This window comes from Photinus pyralis, unplaced genomic scaffold (assembly GCF_008802855.1).
Source record: "Photinus pyralis isolate 1611_PpyrPB1 unplaced genomic scaffold, Ppyr1.3 Ppyr1.4_LG6, whole genome shotgun sequence".
Lineage (NCBI taxonomy): Eukaryota > Metazoa > Arthropoda > Insecta > Coleoptera > Lampyridae > Photinus > Photinus pyralis.
In genome coordinates this window covers 17,519,970-17,541,549 of record NW_022170663.1, presented here as the reverse complement: position 1 = coordinate 17,541,549, position 21,580 = coordinate 17,519,970, and the positions used below count along the sequence as shown (strand labels likewise).

The following is a 21,580-nucleotide window of genomic DNA, read 5'->3' as shown; positions in this document are numbered from 1 at the left end:
ACAAAAACCACGAGGACACGGAAGACGAAGACGAGTCGGAAGAAGAATTGGAACAGGAATTAGACAACACAACGTACCCAACGAACGACCGCGATCAGGAAGAACGAGCGGTAAACGACGACTGCTCTTCAGAAGCAGAAGAATTTGTTTACCAGCCAGTTCGGCCGACTCGCGTAAGGAAGTTACCATCGAGGCTGGAGGACTACGTCGTGACCGATTACGCGGGGACGCGAAATTGTCAGGAGAACCCGGATGTTGACGTCACGCCGGAAACCGAGAATTAATATCGGTGGGAGCGAACTGAGGAAAGAAGGTGAAATGACGCAATGCAGGCATTCAAGACTCTTAAAGCATGAAGCGTAGACGTTTATTTTTATTTGTATTTTCTATATGTATAATGTGTTATCTCGAATAAACGACTTTTCTACATCTATATCGATAACAAATATGATGAAGTTCCTGGCTGGAAAATTTTCAGAAGGCGAATTTGTTTGGGCCGAAAATTACGAAGATTAGTTTTTTGGAGTCAAATCTTTGCGTGCGATGACTATTTCGGATTTTCCTATTTTTTTTCTTCATCAGTAGATTCTGCAATGGAAAATAAGAGAAGTTTCGGGAAGCCCTGTCAAGTAATTCATTATATTACATGTGCGGGATGAAATGAAATGAAAGGAAAAATTGACTGAATAAAGAAAGTATTCGAATTAGTCGTAAGTGGGACAGATTCCCATATTTTAGAGACAAGTTTAAATAAAAACAATCATTTAGGGTTCTTATACAATGTGCAATCCCATTATTAACCTTAATTGTTGCCATCGCAAATAATGTGGGTTAATATGTCTATCTTTTCAAAATTTACTTTAATTACCGGGCGCATTTAATGGGTTTCCGCCTTTCGATGTAGTTGAGGATGTCTAGATTAACTAACCGAACAAAATTGATTCAGATGTAATGTTAGAAGATTTAGGGAGAACTCTACATACGTTGAGGATAAAAACAATCTGAGCAAATATAACTAATTTATTTAACTGTACAAATAACTATTGGTTCCAGTGTACGACTTTAATATTTTAAACTTCATATCGGGCGATAACCGCAATTCGTACGTACGAGAAAAGAATTTGTTAATACCATTGGCGAGTACGTACAAATGACCATCCGTATCGAACGTAAAGCTATCCGGCCACACAAACTTCTTTTTGTTTACGTCGATGTTTTTAGCAGATTGCAAAGGTTTTTTGATGTTCCACTTCCCGACACCATAACGGCTTAATAGTCCATAGTAAAGATTACCTTTGTTATCCATCACTAATCCATCGCTTTGACTCCTTTTCTTCCCGATGTACTCCACGTCTCTTCGCCATTCGCCACTTTTGCACAGTTCTTCATTTTTCAGTATGGAAGCGCTAATGGCGTAGAGGCTGTAACTACTCAAGGCGCAGTAGTATACCATTCGATTACCTTTTCGTTTCGCCGGCATCGGCTCGAGCGCAATTCCATCCACTGGTACCATACCTTCATTAATCAATCCATCCACTGTAAATTCCGAGGCGTCCACTTCGCCGAACATGGAAGCGTCTCGTAGCTTCCACGATTTATTGTAAACGCGCGAATACACCACAAGGCCTGGATCTTGCACACTATTATCAGTTATGTACGCAAAACCACCGTCACTCTCATCCACCACGATGTCATTTAGAAAACCCCCCTGATGCAAACTGACATCGTTGGGAACGACGTAGCTGTGCAAAACCCTGCCTGCGTTCTTTAGGTCCAACAGCACAATTTTCGGCGGACACTTCGTCAAACTGTTTATTCTGACACCGTCAATCACCCACATGACACCGAAACGATCGATCTCCATGCTCTGCACGTTCTGCAAAGCCGAACAATTCTTCCTAACGTTCATCTCCCAACTGGGATAAGGGCGAAGAAGAGGGTTGGTGGTCGACTTGGAATTCATAGGAAGAAAAGCTAAAGTAACCGGCGTGCCTTTTCGCAATCTTGGCAATGCAATGTACATTCTGTTATTGTAATACTTGATACCGGCCATCGCGTTGTTTTCCGGTATATACTTAACATTGGTGGTCGCGTAGTGGTAATCCATAGTCGAGGGCCACGTGAAATTAATGTAACTCCACTGAAATTCGACTTCGAATTTTTCCGAGGGTTTCTTCTCGACATTTCTCTGACGCGCACAGTAGGAGACGAATAAAAAACCGAGAAAATCGCAGAGACCCATTTGCGCTAACACCATTTCACATAATGCGAGAGCAGCGCGGGCTCGAGCGAAATCTTGCGGTTAAGTACAAGACATTTACAACGCGAGGTATATCAAAGTAATGTCAGCTTTAATTTTGTCCACGATTTGCGGGGAATTAATTTCCCCACTTGAATTTACGATCGAAAGCGTGTTAATTTAGTAAGCATGTATTCTAACACGAAATATTAACACAGAAACAGAGCGTAACTGTTATGGGGTAAAACTAAACGGAATGAAGAAGAACGGTTGACCTTCTAAATTATTTTAACAACTTCAAAGGTGAATTAGAACAATAGGATCGCGTTACGAAACGGTAGACTTGTGTCTTGTACGTGATGTTCTAATAAATGTTTTTAACATTAGAACCTGTTGGGAAAGTAAGCAAGAAGTAGGTACGCTTTGTGAAACAAGAATGTCAGCTTTTGCGAAATTGCGGGATTGTATGGAGTTTTTAGTACATTGTATATTCTATTTTACAAACGGCATTTGGCGTTTTGGTTCACCAGCACCTTCACACAACGCCTTAATTAATTATGGCGTCGTGTGCGGGTGCACCATCCTGTTGAAATCAACAGTTTCCAACTTGTTTTCTGTGTGCCGTACATCGTTGTATGCGTAGTCAAAAATGCGTGAGTAGGTGCAGTAAGTATGTACTTTTTTACGGACCAAATTTGATGATGATTTCTCCGAAACGGAACCTCATATTGAAAATCTCAACAGTATCGTGTAAAGCTCAAAAAGTGGCAATGAGAAAGTTTCTTTAAAATTTTTTTTGTATCTGCCCCAATAACAACAAAAATTAAAAATCGAAATCGACAAATTTCCGTTTTTCTGACGTATCTTCGAAAGTAATCGGAATTTTCTGGTAACAAAACATATCCTTACCTTACAATGAAACGAAGCGGTACAAATTTCAGTGCAGGAAAAAGCAAAAGCTATAGATTTGCTACTAAAATATTGGAACCTTATCAAAATGGCGATTTTAACTTTTTTGAATTACCTATCTACGAAACGATGTATTTTTTTCAAAATATCGCAGCGGAATTTCCATTAGCATTAAAAACTACACAACTTTGCCAATTTAACCGAATCTGTAAGTATAATAATAACAAAGATAGCCAACTGTTATTCTACTCAATTTAAGACACCCTGTATAGTGGTGCACGGGGAAGTTATATTTTGTACAAACCAATTTATTACGATGAAACCTTTCATTAGAATACCATGAAGGGTAGAACATGTGTTTGCCCCCCCCCCCAATTTTCTAAAATTTAACCTGGCACCACTAAAGGCATACGTATGCAAATTCTGAGACCAATTGGTTGTCGTATGTAAAAGTTATGCACGTTTTACTTTCAAAAACAGCATCTCAGGACATAATTCGTGGGGGGGGGGGGGGGGAGGCCTTTTAGACAGCGAAATTTGATGGCCGCCTGGCACACCTTCGAGGTATAGGCTACCTACTGCAAACACTTCCAGGACTGTAGGACTATTCCCCTAGAAGTAGTTCAAAATGGCAGTAGTGGGCCCGGACGGACGGACAAATCGCACATTTTTTTAATTATTAAAAAATGCGCTAAAAATAAACGACTATCTACAAATGAAATTTTTCCAAAAAATTTTTGACCTAAGCTAAGCGGTAAAGGGTGGATGTCTGTTTTTGAATTAGCGGAGGTTGCTTATCTTTATAGGAAAGGGTTTGCGCATCTTACAAGATAACGGATACATTTACATCTGAGCCACTCATTGCCTTAAATGCCGAAATCTTGAACTGGTAAACAAATAAAATGGGACGTATAACAGACATAATGTTCAGGACTGGTAATCGGAACACCCTTCGTTCGAAAATACGCTAACAAGGAATCTAACTGTGTAATAAAAAATTGGGATTGCCATTTAAAATAAGGGAGTGGGTATACATACTTTCGGTAGAACCGGAAGTGCCAAAAATGCCACTATTAAACAAAAAAGGGTGTTGTCGTTTAACAAAACTGTAAATGATGAGTAACGGGCAAATGTAGACCATAGCAGCTTTCAATTAGAGTAACGCGAAGTCTCTAAGGTGGCCCAGGCTCAGGAGTCAGGGGCCGAGATCTCGAAGGAACAAACAGACCCTGAAACAGACAGATAGATAGACAGACAGACTGCGGAAAATTGAGCATAAAAGCGTTACCGCAATTTCGTTGTGTTACGCTAAAAAGTCAATGGTCGAGAACCTTGCATTTCATTTTTATACGCGTATCTTCTCTACTTTGCCACATATGGCGAATTGTCCCTTAAAAAAGACCCTGTATAAGAAGGAGAAAATGACAACGCAAAGAGATTCGTATTATTTTTCAAACAATTTCCCTAAACACCAGATTTCTGCGTGGTTCCGTGTTGAAATCTAAACCCCTAGAACCAGGGTTTCTATATATAACTTTTGATTGAGACGTCTAATCGAAAAAGTACGAATCGTTTTGGATTCTACGCACCAAAATTAATACGAAAAAGTGTTTTCCCGAGAAATTTTAGTGTAGTCGATTTTTGGTAAAAAAGGAAGGTTATACATTGCCTTTTTTTGAGGCCCGAAATAAAACTTGTCTCAGATCGACCCGGAAAAACAATTGTCTTATAGAATGTGGCCTGTAGAATCCATAATTTCAAACAGTTCCAAGATTGGGCTACTAGATCAAAAGTTACAGCCCTTTGATTGATTTCTAGTCTATAACTTTTGTTTGCGACGTCTAATCGAAAAAGTACGCACCAAAATTAATACGGAAAAGTGTTTTCCCGAGAAATTCTAGTGTAGTCGATTTTTGGTAAAAAAGGAAGGTTATACACTGCCTTTTTTTGAGGCCGAAACAAAAATTGTTTCAGATCAGCCGGAAAAAAAATTGTCTTGTAGAATGTGGCCTGTAGAATCCATAATTTCAAACAGTTCCAAGAGTGGGCTACTAGTTCAAAAGGTACAGCCCTTTGAAATTTCTTACGAAATTGGTTTCTAGCCTGCCTAGAACGGACTGAATTACATAGCTATTAGCTGTATCTTTCGTTAAAATATATTTGATGTGCCACAGAAATGATACCCCTATGTGATGAGCACTTTTATTAACAATAGAAAAGGGACGACCTCAACGGACCATTTCAACTAAATATTCTGGATATTTCTTTCCTGATTTTTATCCAACTCCTTCCACTGACCGCCGTAATCCGTAGTTTCCGTAGCTGCACAAAAAAATCTGAGTGACTATGCTCTCGCTTATACATCCCTTACAGCTCCCCTTACATGGTATGTTCGTTTGGATTGCCAATCCTCCATAGGAGCTCTTATGTAAAAGATTGACATGTGATACATGGTCACATGACCACACAGACAACAGACAGAAAGTCCAAATGACCAAAATTTCATCAGTTAGTCCCTTGGCCATTGTCTACCTATTACTGAAATCAGAATTGGAAAATTGAAAAGCGTTCGTGAGTTATCATGTAAACATACGGACGGACGGATGACGGGCACAATCCAAAATCATGAACTAGCTCTGGGTTGCTCGTTAATAAGTATCCTTCCTATCGCAATCAAATAACTTACGACAAATATTGATGAAGAATTTGCAGCAGTTCTACAAGCAGTGGAAAGCAATGGCTGGCTAATAAATGCGCCAAATGGTTACATTTTTAACCAGAATGTGAAAAATTACACCCCTCGTTATTACTGTAATAAAAACGGAGAAGGTTACGTTTGAATGCTCATTCACAGGAGTATAATTATAGCATTATAGCAACAAAAATATTTGGTGCACAGCAGAAGCAGCTGGAACGGATGGTAAAGAAAATGCAAGGGTGGATCCTAAAATGTACACGCCACTGACTTCAATATTCGACGCGCTTGAATTTGGAAATTTACGTGCCAGTTGTGTGAGTTTTAAGATAAGACGATACCGATCAAACTGGCCTGTACGGCCTAGGCATTATCGGCTATTATAGGTAACACGTGTGACGTGTTCCAATACCTAATTAGGTGATAGAAATCATTTCGCATTGCGCTTTATGCGAGTGGAGTGTTTGTTTCGTGCTTCCTCAAAGGATCAAGACAAAACGAATAAAGGGTGAGTTTTTTGATTTATAATTAGGGTGTTACTTTTTCAACAACTAAATTCATAGGTAGTAAATATATTTGACCACAATACAAACAATCGCACGTCTATACCGGGCAACATTAATCCTCATTCAGCAAACTGACCTTTCAAACGAATTCAAAAATTTAAGACGATGTGGTTCTTTAATCTCACGTTTTGGTCAATTAATGCCAGAGTAGGTATTCTTGTTCTAGATTTTAGGTAACGAATTTTGACTTCGTACGGCGTGACGTAAAACCCAAAAAAGTAATTATTGACCGTACTATTAGACTAAAAATCATTGTAAAGTAGAATTAGACTCTATACTTTCTTCTTCTTATTGTTTTTGAATTAAATTTCCAACTGCATGCCGCCACATGTTGGCAGATAAGGAATTAGTCATCCCACCTGTGCGTCTACCGGTAACAAAAATTTATTCCATAGGATTTTTATGATGAGAAATGGGGAAAATACATTTGAGTTGGATTTTGTTGTCTTGCACCCTATTAGGGTTAAGTTGGTAAAAAAAATTATCAAAGTCCTCGTGTGAGATCGAAGGGACTTCAGCGCATTTTTGTGTGGCAGATCAGTGTTTTATTAGCCAATATTGACTCCACCATCAATAAGATCTTGCCGAAAGCTACCACCACAGACAAATCTGTGCTACCACGTTCACTTTGTCGGTACCATTTTCTCACTTACCGTGCACTCGCAATTCGCGTTTGAAGTTTTGACTCCACCATCAGTAAAATCCTTTGGGGTTACCATATTCCCTTTGTCGACACCCACTTCTGATCACCCGCAACAATTCGGATTTGAAGTTTCGACTCCACCATCAGTAAGATCTCGTCGGGGGTTACCACTTTCCCTTTGTCGATACACAGTTCCGACGTCCCGTTCATTCGTAATTTACATTTTGGTAGATTTCGCTAAAATCCCGGCATAAAATCGTATTCAACTTTTGGGTACTTCACATAGCTCGACCTTCTATTAGTGACACGAGAAAGAGAGACCGCGATTCGCGCTGTAAGAAACTTTTGGGTGCCCAAAGTCGACTACCCCTCGAAGCGCGCCGCGCAAAAGGTGGTTTATTTCGCCCCTAGGAAAAAAAACAAAATTCGGCCACGCAGGAGTTGTGCGCGTTGACAAGATCTTACCGACGACACCAATTTGAAAACAATCGGAGAAAAACTGTAGAAGAAGATAGATAAAAACTGAAAAATCTCCAGGTTAGTATAATACGCTCGGGGATGGCGTCCAAGATGTCGTCGACTCCAAATCTTGTAGCCCCATCCCTAACGTTCTTAATTACACGGCCCCGATAGTTACATGTACACTCCTTGTCTTTTTACAAGCGTTTTTCTACGGGCGCGCATTTACTGCCATCCAGCCAGCCAGCCAGCCAGCCAAAGTGAGATTAAAAGCTACTTTTTACAAAAAAAATTTTTGCAAAAATGCGCTAAAAAGCTTCATTTATTCAACGATTTCACAATGCAAAAGTCGAATGCACACTTTTTGGTTATTTTTTCTTTTAAATTTCTGTAACCTATCTTAAAAATTCGTCTATAACGTGTTCGTTTTGATAGTTGCTCCGTTTGTTCAAACCTAGTGCGATCGCGACCAGATTCGCGACTTTCTTGTTTTGCAATTTTCAATTGTGGAGGACCTTTGACCTTTGATCGTTTTAAAATATGAATTTTGTCGTTAAAGTTTTCTTTTCATAAAAAGTTTTGAGCTCTTTGCGAACCCTAGTACGGTTTAAATAACTAGTTTATTACCGAATTGGCAGCTCAAAGGAGCCATGAGAACCGCACACCTTCAAGGTGTAGGTATAGGCTACATCAGGCACGGGCAACCTTTTTTTCCAAGGGCCCAAAATAAAATTGTTCGTATGCGCCACGGGCCAAACTTGAAAATCCAAATAAAAAGTATGTTTAAAGAAATCTTTTTGGTGTTAACCTATTTTTTGCTTTCGTAAAAATCATTAAAAACATAACAATAAGTACTCTTGAAAATTGGCACGATTTTGCATACAGTTTACCAGATGTGGATAAAAAATCCCCATATTCAGCTTGTATCCAAATTTTCATGTATGCTCTTAAGATTTGTTGCAATATATGGCTTAAAAATGTTGCGGAAACCCAAAACACGTGTCGTTTTATTGCCGCACCTGGTATATATCGCGACGAAAATTCTGGAAAATACCTGGCGATATTTGTAAAAAAAGAAATGCATGTTCAAAGAGGCTTTCAAACGTCTTGGAAGCTTCGGATTGCGACCACTAGATGCTGCCGTCTAACATAATCATAATTCATAATTAATTAATTAATTCGAATTTTTAATATAACTTGGTGGCGGGCCGTATGAAGTATTAACTATGAATTATGTTAGCGGGCCGGACAAAACTTATCGGCGGGCCGGATCAGTGGGTGGTATCTGTGCTAGATCATTTTGTATCATTAGCGCATTTCCACAAAAATTAAAAAAAATGCGCTATTGTGGCCACTTTGTCCGTCCGCTCGTTTTGCGACGCTACTAGTTCTTTATCTTAAGAGCTATTGTTCTACTTTTTTCGCTATTTGGTTCGTTATGGTGTCGAGGCTTGCACCAAGGAAGGAATTTTTTCTGCGTTTATTGCTAAAAAAGTTATTGTAAAAAAACCAACAAACCGTTTTTTACATGTTCCATAATTTTATACACTTTTGCCGTTTATTAACCATCCTAGAGATCATTTATAATTTTGTATTGTTGTCTGTCGTCTGTCTGTTGGTCTGTCCGTCTGTTCCTTTGCCTGTCTGTCCCTCTATCTGTCCGTGTGAACGATAATTTTGTTTAGAAATGTCCGATCGCTTTTACATCTCCGTTAATTATGAACTGAATTGCATGAAATTCAATATTGGCATAGCCTTAGCCATATAATACGCAATGCCAAAAGTTGAGTCGAATCGATTCAAAATTCACAGTGCCCTTTTCGCATCTCGACCATTTATAAACCGAATTGCAAACTTTTTTATTTATAAAAGTATTTGAATGAAATTTGATACATAGGCACTTGGAATAAAGGAAAATCAAACGCCAATTTCAAAATTTGGTTTTGCGCATGCGCAGTGCCCTTTTTTATTTATGGAAGAATTTAAATGAAATTTGATACATAGGCGCTTGGAATAAAGGAAAATCAAATGCCAGTTTCAAAATTTGTTTTTGCGCATGCACAGTGCCCACTTTTTTTTATCTATGGAAGCATTTAAGTGAAATTTGATACTTTGGCGCTTGGAACAAAGGAAAATCTAACATTAGTTTCAAAATTTAGGTTTGCGCATGCGCAGTTCCAACTTTCTTATTTAGAAAAGCATTGAAATGAAATTCTTCTCATAAACTGAAATTGAAGTAACACGTCAAAAATGGATTGCCCAGGTGCAACGCTATCTTTCATATTTGTGGCCGGATTTTTACGATTTTAACAGAAGTTGCATCTTACAAATGGGAAATGAATGCAAGTGGAAATGCACTTTATGTAAATCGTTTACGATTACTTTTTAACTTGTTTTGTATGTGGGCCCCTCGAATAAAAGTGAACATAATACCGATTCAAAAAAATGCCTTTACAAGTTATGACGTTGTGGTGTGTTGTTTGCGTTTTGCCAGTCCGCCCGTCCGTCTGTCCGGACTCACTTCTGCCGTTTTGAACTACTTTTAGGTGAATTGTCCTGGAATCCTGGAATGTTTTGCAATAAGTAGCCTATACTTTGCAGGTGTGCCAGACGGCAATCAAATGTCCTTGTCCTAAGAGGGAGGAGGCTCCCCTAAATTCCAAAGGTCCAAATTAAGTCGGTAAAGCAAAATCTTGATCCGGAAAAACGACAAAACTATTTAATTTCATGCGAGAGTTTAAATTTGACGCTATTTCTCTTGCGTTAGGGGTCAAATTAAGTTGGTAGAGCAAAATCTTCAATCAATTATTTACAAAATTCTTTGCGAAAACAACAGAATAATTTGATTTCATGGGGAAGGACTAACTTATGTCATCTTTTTGTGGTAAAGGGCGCGGTTAAGATGGTAGAGTTGGATATTTATTTATACACAAATTTTGTTGGAAAAAAGACAAAATACCTATTTTGATTCATGTGAAGAACTCAAGTTTATGGTAAAAATGCTAAAAATTGCACAAGAAAAAATAAGCTGCCGTGTTATTTTTACCGTTTGCCACCTCAGCCAATGACAATTACACCCTGTAATTACAACGTAGCCTGCGGAGTCGCGCTAGTGTGATAGAAAACTGTTGCAGTGACACATCTCTCATAGGACAACTCTACCGTATTTTTAACGCATTTTTTAAGAATTAAACAAATGTGCTATTGTTTTCGTTTTGTCGGTTCGTCCATCCGTCTGTTCGTCTGTCCGTCCGTCCGGACCCACTTCTGCCTTTTCGAACTACTTCTAGGGGAATGGTCCTAGAGTCCTGGAATTGTTTGCAGTAGGTAGTCTATATCTTGAAGGTGTGCCAGACGGCCATTAAATTTCGCTGTTTAAAAGCCCCCCCCCCCCCCCCACGAATTATTTCCTGAGATGCTGTTTTTGAAAGTAAATCGTGCATAACTTTTACATACCACAACCAATTGGTCTCAGAATTTGCATACGCATGTCTTTAATGGTGGAAAGTTAAACTTTAGAAAATGGGGGGTCTCATCGAAATAAATTGGTTTGTACAAACTATAACTTTCCCGTACGACTCTTTTTCGAGATCAGTATGCGACGGGGCCTGGGTGGTTAAAAATTAATTTTATCTCTCATTGTATTCTAATTAAAGGTCTCAACGAAAGGAACCGTTTTCTACCAACTACTGCCCTTCTTTCTGCCCTCTTATTATAATATGGAATGGAGGGGGTGGGGTGGAACTAGTTTTATCCTTCATGGTACTCTAATGAAAGGTCTCAACGAAAGGAATCAATTTCTACCAACCATAGCCATCCTCCTCGGCCTCTTATCGTGATCGTGTATATTCCCTTATACCTCAAGAACGGATTGACGGAAGCGGGTACTCACAAAGGGCGATTGAGACGTCTGTAGGAAATATATCCATTGGTGATGTCAAAACAAAAGCTATTTCAGTTAAAAAAATGCGCTTTATCTGCACAAGAGTTGTGCACAATTTGTACTTATTTTGAATTCTTTCCTGTGACAGACGCGGCAGTTCACGTAGAATGGGTTGTGCTATCGATGTTTACTTTCTTGGTAGATGATTAATGGAGAGGAAACTCTTTACACATAAACACTTAAAAATCGCCTGGCATACATTCTAAATCCTCCGCCACTCCATTCTGCAGATATTTGCACTGCCTCTCCTGACGTTCCACTTGCCTTTCTATGAGTGCCCTCTTCCGACACTTCGTTGTCAAGGTATTTGTTTCGATTCATTCATTTTGCCTTTGAGAATACTTTCCTCCGACAAACCATTTTCGAGTTTTGACATCACCAATGGATACATTTCTCCCAGATGTCCCAATCGCCCTTTGTGAGTACCCTCTTCCGACGATCCGTTCTGGATATATAAGGGAATGCATCCGATCACGATAAGGAGTCCAGGAGGAGGACTATTGTTGGTAAAAATTAATTCCTTTCGTTGAGACCTTTCATGAGAGTACCATGAAGGATAAAACCAGTTCCACTCCCACCCCTTCCCTCCAACTCTCTCTTTTGTTAAGGGCCTAGAAAGAAGGGAGGTAGTTGGTCTCTAGGGCCATTATTCCTCTAGAAATAGTTGAAAACGGCTGAAGTGGCTCCGGACGGACGGACAGACAAAACGCAAACAATAGCACATTTTTTTAATTCTTAAAAATTGAGTTAGTATACTCCCCGTTTTAATCCTTACAGCGTCCCCTATCAATTGGCTGCCAGCAGTCAATTTGCTTTTTCGTTATCAATGCATTGAGCCGTTTCCTAAATGAAATTAAGCTTAAGCATTTTGGTCTCTCTGGTAGAACACGATTGCTAAAACTGAAGTTCATGTTTGAGTTTTTGTTAATCAAGAAGTAAAATGTAACAATAAGCACAAAAGTTAAACATTGCTGTAACTTTTTTTGTGCCGCAGAAAAAAGTCCTTCCTTGGTGCAAGGCCCTGATATCATAATGAACCGAATAACGAAAAAAGTAGAACATCGGCATAGCCATAGGGACGGACAGACGGAGGGACACACGGACGAACACTGCGGTGCTAAATGACAAATTTGATCAAGAGTAGAGTCATAGGGTTATTTTAAAACGCCGAGGATCCTTAAAAAACCCCACAAAAACGCCACTGATTCCACTCTATTCAAGGCGTTGAAATTTGAAAACGTCGACTTTGCAATTTTTAGATAGGGGGGTAAGCGCGCAAATGACCTCTACGGCCAGGCGTTATCTCTTATGCCAGGTATCGCATAGTCAAATGCCTTATTAAACCCGTTCATTTCGCGGCGCGCGCTATTTGCGATTGTAGTGTTTCGTTCTTGCTTCTCCCGATCGAGATAAACGAAGGATCGGATAGGGTGAGTTTTTTGATTTTGTAATTGGGGTGTTAATGTTTCATAAATTAAATCAAATGTCAGTAAAGTTAACAAACGAAAAAGAACCACATCAATCCTCATTCGGCAAACGGATCATTCAAATGAATTTGATTTTTGAATCTAACGTGTTGGTCAACATAGTATACGTATATTGTACTAGAAATCGTGTAATGAAACCCAAAAAAGTAATTTCTGATCAAATTACATTAAAAACCATTCGAAAGTGTAAGAAACTCTATACTTTCTTCGTATTTTGGAACTAAATTTCAAATCAAACTGCGTATACGCACCGCCACATGTTGCAAGATTAGGAATTAGTCATCCCACCTGTGCGTGTGCCGAACGATTTAATTTGTTTCTAGGAAATGTTTTTATTTTAAATGGTCATAATGATAGTAGGATGATTTAGAGAACATCAGTTGGCAAAAATATTTCACATCTCTTTAAAGAGACGATCCGACTCTACTTCCAACCATAATTTTTAATGGCGTTGTAGATAAAATTCAAAATTGAAGTTGATTTTTGATTCAAGCAATTTTTAAGTTTCAATCAATTTTTTGCGGGGGGCGTTTGGACACTAATCATTAATCAATAAATACATAATTGTTTCGTTTTTTCGCCTTTCTTTAGGACGAAAATCCTTCTATTTTACATCTGCCTAAACGATAAAAGTCGCGAATTACTTGGTCTACAGGTCCTGCAGGGGTGGAAGGCCCACTTTGGTGGTTTACGCCCACAAAAATGTAATTTCGTTTACAGTCTCTATAATAAAACGGTTTTTAAACTGACCTACCTATTTTTTAAGCGATTTTTAAAAGTGACAGTGTTGTGTTACTTGATTCTTCTGTCTGACCGGCCCTCCGGCCTCCGCGTGAGCGACGCGATTTCAGCACAGGAAAGAAAGATCGCTTATGTCTCACATTATACAGGGTGTATGTAAAAAAAATTGGGTGGTAGAGGGCATCAAAACAAGCACTTTTTCCAAATAAACAGAGGGTTCAACGATCATCAAATTTCGCTGTTTCAAAAGGGGAGCCCCTCATAAATTATTTCTTGAGATACTGTTATTGAAAGTAAAACCTGCGCCAGCCAACTGGTCTCAGAGTTTGCATACGCATGCCTTTAGTGGTGCCAAGTCAAATTGTTATAAACGGGGGAGGAGATGCTGAGGGTGAACACACGTTCTACCCTTCCTGGTATTCTAATAAAAGGTCTCACCGAAATGAGTTGTTTTTCACAAACTATAACTTCCCTGCGCAACTTCTTTTCGAGATCAGTAGGTAGACGGAGAGAGGGGAGGGGGGAAGGAGGTAGAATTTCTGTTATCTTTCATGGTATTTTAATTAAAGGTCCTATTTCCTGCCAATTACCGCTCTTCTGACTCTTTATCTAAAGAAGGGTTTAGAGGGGGGAGGGGGGTGTGGAAATGGTTTTAACCTTCATGGTACTCTAATGAAAGGTCTCAACGAAATGAATTACTTTCTGCCAACCATCGTCCTCCTCCTCGACTCCTTATCGTGATCGGGTGTAAATTAATTCCTTATACTTATCTCAAACAGATTGTCGGAAGGGGTAACCATATATAGGCAAGTGGGACGTCAGGTCGAGACATATCTGCTGAACTTTAAGTGCAAATATCCGCAAAACCGAGTGTCGTGCCACCAGTCTTTGTAACCCTTATGGTTGTTGAAAAAAATTAAAGAGGGGGGCTCACAAACGAAACAAGTTGGGCCCTCGGTTTATTTGGAAAAAGGGCTTGTTTTGATTCCCTCTGCTACCCAATTATTTTTACATACACATGTGTAATACACGGTATATGTATAGGTCTCTCATTCATGCATCGATATGTAAACTTCCTTGTAATGATATGATGCAAAAGCCGGATTAATTTTGCTGAAATATGGGTTACTCAATAAGACCGTTTCCACTCATTTTTAGGGCCATTTTTTAAGAATTAAAAAAATGTGCTATTGTTTGCGTTTTGTCCGTCCGTCCGCCCGGGGACCTACTTCTAGTTCTACCGTTTTGAACTAGTTCTAGGGGAATGGTCTTAGAGTCCTGGAATTGTTTGCAGTAGGTATCCTATACTTTGAAGGTGTGCCAGATGGCCATCAAATTTCTCTGTCTAAAAGGGCCCCCCCTCCCCACGAATTATTTCCTGAGATGCTATTTTTGAAAGTAAAACGTGCATAACTTTTACATACGACAACCAATTGGTCTCAGATTTTGCTAAAACTTTAGAAAATAGTGGAGCGGGGGGGGGGCACATGTTCTACCCGTCATGGTATTCTCATGAAAGGTCTCATCGAAATAAATTGGTTTGTACAAACTATAGCTCTCCCGTGCGACTCTATTTTGAGATCAGTGATCGACAGGGCCTGAGGGGGAGGAGGAGGGGTTAAACATTAATTTGATCTCTCATTGTATTCTAATTAAAGGTCTCAACGAAAGGAACCGTTTTCTAACAACTACTGCCCTTCTTTCTGTCCCCTTATCAAAGTACGGGGTGGAGGGAGAGGGGGGGAGTAAAACTAGTTTTATCCTTCATGGTACTCCAATGAAAGGTCTCAACGAAAGGAATTAATTTCTACCAACCATAGCCCTCCTCTATGCAAAATCTGGAATAGTTTGTAGATACCCTAAACCTAAATCGAACGGTTTTTGAATTACAGATCTATTTGTAATTCTTTCTATTCTTCGAAATTTTGGAAAAGTGTATTCCTTCACAAAGTAAGTTCCCTTTATAAATTAAACGAGTTATTTTCAGTATTTGCTTAAATAAGCACCTTGCCTAATATATAGTCTATTTTAAATTAAGTCGGCACTATTGCCAGCTTTCTTATTTATAGTTAGAAAGGGTTAAATTACCACAATTGTGTATTTTCTACTGAATCCAAATCTGTAATAAAAAAAACAAACGATCGCATTTTTCAGATAATAACAAAAAAGTAACTTTTATATGGAACACTCTGTATATTGTTACATTATATCACAGCTTATTAAATTCTCTACAAAAGTTCTTAATGTAACCATAGCCAAAATACTTCAAATAACCAAGACTTTTCAATTATTTTCATTTCGATGTAGCTTAATTTGAATCAAGCTGTATGTAAAAACTTAATCCAACTACCCTTTTTTCTATCCACAAATAGATTCTACATTAAAAAATAGGGGTAGTCTGTGATGCGTAGCTGTTTAAGATTTTTAATTATTAGCTGGCTGTGATTTAGCAGGATCATCCTTAGACCATACAGAATTATCATGAAATAAATGCTCGTTTGTCTTTGTCATAAAACATAAAAAATCAAAAAAGCACATTTTTCGTGAATTGAGCAGTACCTCCCTAAAGGTGATGTAACGATCTATTTACGCGTAAAAAGGAAAAATACCTGGAAAAATAGTTCTGGCATAAATATTCTTATAAATAAAAAAACTGTCGCGTGAGCACACCTGAAGTTTAAAATATGCGATATGTTTGACTTCACTAGACGAATCTTTGGTTAAAATTTCAAAAAAAAAATCTTATAAATGAGATCTTTTTTGATCAAAGCAAGTCTACTGCCGCATACACAACTTGATTTTTTAGCGCATTTTCCAACTCGTGTTTGAAGGCGCTATTATGGCCACTTTTTCCGTCCGTCCGTCCGTCCGCTCGAGGCCTTAACTACTTCTACAGTTTTCAATATATTTAGTTCTTCGTTTTACATTCGGTAGTTTCTAGCTTTGGCATCTGAACCAAAAAACATCTTGACTATTAGCCTGGTAATGGGGATTGTGTTATATAGGACAGTACACACCCAATATACTCTTTTTCTTTTTTCTGAAGTCGATGACGCCGCCGATACAGAAGCCACATCCTAATAACGCCTTTCCACTTGGGATTCATTCTGTTTTCTGCTGAAAAGACTATGGAGTACTGACAGGATTCAACCGGATCGGAAAAAAACCGTCCAGGTGTGAAGAGTTGTAAACCGTTGCCCGCACAGACTGCGCAATACCGTATTTCCTATTTATAGATATTTTTTGTAATTTTAGCCAAAGACTCTTCTACTAAAGGCAAACATACCGCATATCTTATACATCAGGTGTGCGCATGCGGAGACTGCGCAATGCTAAGTTTCTTATCTATAAGAATATTTATACCTTAACTTATTTTCCTTTGTACACATAAATAGTCCGGTTGTGAGAGAATGGAGATCCTTGCGAATTAATGGGTCATTTGACCTTTGGTCCCATTCAAAAGTGGGGGTTCCAATGTCCAGCACAGGGTTAAGCATTACTTTTGCATAAAATTGGGGTTCCCCGATTTTTGATTTTTGCCCAAACATTTATTTTTCCGAGTTTTAGGGGAGTATACATTTTTGTTGGGACACCATGTAGGTATTTGTTTGTAAATTTGAATAAATAAAACATAACTTCCTACCTTTGCGAGATCTAGTTAACGCTTGTGATTTAGTATACGTACCTCCCAGTTACTGCTTCATAAGCAAGGCGATTTTATATGAGCAACGCGGATTTTGTCATTGGACATTTAGTCCATATAAATACAGAGCTATTACACTATGGTTGTAGTACATAAAAATAACAAATTCCTCTCAATGTTGCATTTGAAGATAATATTTCACTTTTCAGATATTGGAAATGTGTGACGTGTGAGTGTGCCGCGTGTGGTTGTGCCGCGTTTCGTTCTGCAGTGGATGATGGTTTTCCCTAGGCGGGACCGAATTAATAAGGCTAAAGGGTAAGTTTCTTTTTTAAATTAATCACGGCATGCTGCTCTTCTCTTACTTCGGCTACAGTACAAAATTATCTTTCATTTCATTAAAAGCGTAGAGCCTAATTTTGAAGTACCATTTTCGAGCTATTTAGTCTGCATTCACGATGGCGATTTTTAGTCCCGCGACTAGCAGCGTGTGCGCGCGAAATAGTTAAAAATTAAATTAAATAAAGAAAGACATATTATATGTATTATAATGAAGTATATCTGCGATTCAGCTCCGCGACCAAAAATCGCCAGTGTGAAAGCAGATTAGACTTGGCGTTCTCAATTTCGCCCTTTTCATCCTTAATTCACTCTTCTCTGATGACATCTGACATTTACCGTAAGTTATTTTCATTACCCTTAAACACATACTGTAAGTATATTTTCCCGTTTTTTAAACCAAATTTTCTCTTTGTTACAGATTTCAGAAGGGCAGCCTTATAAAGGTAGGATTTTTTCTTTTTGCATGCGGGTGTAGGGTTTATTGCATTTTTTATTTTCTGTATATAGCAGTGAGGGGGGGAAGTGAATAGTGCATCGTAACAATAAGGTAAGGTAAGGTATTAATATTGGCTGACCTTCGTATGTTACTACTAAGTGAGTTGTGGTGGTCTTCTAATCCATCTCAGTGACGTAAGAGTGGCTCCAACGAATCTTCGTGAAGTGCAGAACCAATCAATTTACTTCATAAGAATCAGTATTCTTAGCCATACCAGTTCTGTTAAGTAAACGGATTGTTTCTGCAAATCAGACTATGTAGAAGTGACGCAGCCATTTCTTTCGTTTCGAAGTTGAGGGGTTTCGAAGATTTCCATACCTCGCTTAGTATCACTTGAAGATCAGCTTAACGATTTTTTTATAATAAAAAAAGGTAAGTGCGACTGAATCACCATAAGCGCGTTCGTCTACTACTGAGTTGGTTTTCATACTTTTTTAATAAACGAACGCGCTGAAAATTGATTCTAACAAGTATACTGGGCCTAACGGTCCTACTTATTGATCTTTTCCATTGTTCACAGTGCGGGCCCTGCATCCACTGTCAAAACGATCAACCCGCGGCCCGGTTTCAGAATGACATGGATATCGCTCAAACGAGCGAGGTAAGTACGACACTGTTTTTAACATCTATTTTTCTGATGTACAATATTCCACTTTAGTATTGGGGAATGGAGAAAGATGTTCACCACCCGTTGTGAGGTTCTTGACAGGCGAGATCGAATTAATAAAGCTAAGGGTAAGTTCTCACCTTGTAATTTGTTCACATCTACAGTAAACGTCCCACGACTAAACAAAAATTGCGCATTTGTTTATAAATTTTGAAATTTGATTGTAAACTCATTTGAGGTAGATTTTTTAAATTCAGCAGTTTTGATTTTTAGATGCGCCACATAACTTTGTCCAATTTAAAATCGTATTCTTTGTTCCAGATTCCAGAAGGCCAGCCTTATTAAGGTAGGATTTTCTTTTTTCTATGCATGGGCATTTTCTTTTTTATGTATTTAGGAGTGCAGTGGGGGAAAGTGAATAGTGCATATAGTGAATAATAGTAAAATCAACGTCGAATTTAACTTATAGAGTGGGCTGTGATCATCCCCTCAAGCTATCATACTCGTGATGTAGATTAACTTTCGTTCCCAAGCAGAATTTTTATCTGATTTATTTACCCACGAAAAACTGAAAAATTCTAAACCTTCTTAAATGATATGAAGTATTCATAACCTAATTCTGAAATTAGCGCATTTCTAACATTTAGAACCGACTTTACTTTCTACGCATTATTATTACTTTGTTAAAATGCGCACAGTGATCGTATCGAAAACGCGGTGGTGGTAATGAAAATCCATCACAATTTGTACTAGATGGCACATAGCATCCTCCAAGCCATACATTCGTGTTGAGTTTTTAGTTTGTAGATAACATTTGCGGAGTAGAGTTCTTGCCAGAGATACTGGAAGAAATGTCTAAAACCTACTCGAAAATCACTTTTCTTCATACTAAATGTACAGCCACGACTTCATGGTTGGACCTATTTGGTATGAAGTGCAGATTTTTGATGGGGAAAGGTCTCCTCTGGCAAGAGCTTTTCTCAAAGATTTTATCTGCAATCCAATCTAAATACATTGTATTTTTACTGCGGTCTTTAAAGTTACAGTATTAGTCTAGTGTCCGAGCTGACTTACTTAGGCGAATGTTATAAACCTCAGCCTTGAAAAGGTAACTGAGTCTTCGGGGGTTCAGTGGGACCACTTGAGCCACTCGAGGAAGGCCAACGTCCACCCCCATTATTATGCATATACTGAAAGTCTCATTTAGATATTCTTTTCTGCGAGGATTGTCAGCTTTTCTTAATTATACCTACTCTAACAACTCCATATATACAGGGTGTTTTTTAAGATGGGCCATACGACAATGTAAAGGCGTTGAGTTATTTAAAATGGGTCATAGGGAAACTTACATTGCGCTAATTCTTCTCAAATCTTGGCCTTGCGCTTAGTTATTTCACAATTAATGCAATGTAAATTTCCCTATGGCCCATTTTAAATAACTCAACGCCTTTGCATTGTCATCTTAAAAAAACATCGTGTATAAATGTAACAATTTAATCATCTTATAATTGAAGTTTTATCCATATTTATGAACCGTATAAAGTACCACTTTAACCACTAGTGGAATATTGAAATTATTTTATTCCACTAGCGGAATAAGGAAAAATCTTGAATCAATCACATTTTACTTATTTATTATTCATATTAACATTAACATTAATAATTATTAATTAATTAATATCGTTGAAATCTCAAAATATTAATCCCTCTTCATCTTCTTCGGCAAGAGAGCTTTGGGCGAATGTAAAAACAATTTAAATATTCCTACTGGAACGGCTGGAAAACTAATAAATTCACTACTTAACTTAACAAATGAGTTAATTCCGAAACTACAATTCTTAGTAACGAAGTGGCCAGCTTAAAACGCTTCTAGATACCAAGTGTTCAGCAACGCTGCTCGACTTCACAAATATACGGTGTGGTCATAACTTCGGGTATGAACTTTAGGGCTGCTTCGTTACACTACAGGTCTCCATAGTGTTGATAGAAAATCATTTTTGTGCATCAACATTTTTTTAATTCGTTAATTAAGTAATAAGTATGTTCGAAGAAGACTCTATAAGCCTCATGTACAGGGTGTCCCATTTGCGACACCGTTATAGGGTACTTTCGTAGTTGTTAATGATATCAAAAAAGTAATATAGGCGTCAATGTAAAAATATTCGCTCGCTTATCGTCAATTTCAAAATTCCAAAAGTTGGAAATTGTAAATTTCAACAGGATGTTGTATCCACGCACAACCCCCAATCGTTGTCCGATATTTTTTGATTGATTAATTTTGTTTAAAGGGTATTCTGTAACCCCAATCACATAAAATTCAACCCCTCTAATTATTAATTAATTTTACCTTTTAAAACCCTGTCTTTGCTTTGCAAGTACCAGGGGGTGTTAATTACTTTTAGGTGCTTCAAAAAATTTTATTTGTTTAAATAAGTGCGATTAATGCGGACTCTTAAAAAATGTCTTCGGGAGTTCAGTGGGACCACTTGAGCCACCTGAGGATGGCCAACGCCCCCCTCCCATTATTTTACATATATTGAAAGTCTCACTTCGAAATTCCCTTCTGCGGCGGTACCACCTTTGTTTTGTGTGTGATTTTATTTAAACAAATTCCAGAAATACTTTCTAATTGCCTGTTTTTGAGCTCGACAAGACAGCGTTTAGAGATTTTCAATACGTTCAACGTTTCGTTTCGGAGAAATCATCATCAACTTTATTTTTTATATGGCCCGTAAAAAAAGTACATACTGTAATGAGTAGCATTTTTCACTTATAATTGCACAAGAGGTTTGTATTTTACCGAGTAAATT

The 21,580-nt window shown here is 38.3% G+C and overlaps 1 protein-coding gene and 1 long non-coding RNA gene across 2 annotated transcripts; one reads left to right on the top strand and one right to left on the bottom strand.

Annotated features, from left to right (window-relative positions):
- Positions 1-1,024: 1,024 nt before the first annotated feature.
- LOC116174514 (protein yellow-like) lies at positions 1,025-2,257 on the bottom strand. Its single transcript, XM_031492449.1, has one exon. It carries the CDS (start codon positions 2,255-2,257, stop codon positions 1,025-1,027), a length of 1,233 nt encoding a protein of 410 aa, XP_031348309.1.
- Positions 2,258-6,281: 4,024 nt separating this feature from the next.
- LOC116175024 lies at positions 6,282-19,177 on the top strand. The gene is made up of 5 exons (XR_004146224.1): positions 6,282-6,351; positions 17,535-17,643; positions 18,086-18,764; positions 18,822-18,898; positions 19,092-19,177. It is a non-coding gene; the product is annotated as an uncharacterized LOC116175024 (long non-coding RNA).
- Positions 19,178-21,580: the final 2,403 nt, after the last annotated feature.

Excerpts from the sequence above, each read along its gene's own strand:
- LOC116174514 (XM_031492449.1), bottom strand. The coding sequence starts at position 2,257 with ATGGTGTTAGCGCAAATGGGTCTCTGCGATTTTCTCGGTTTTTTATTC.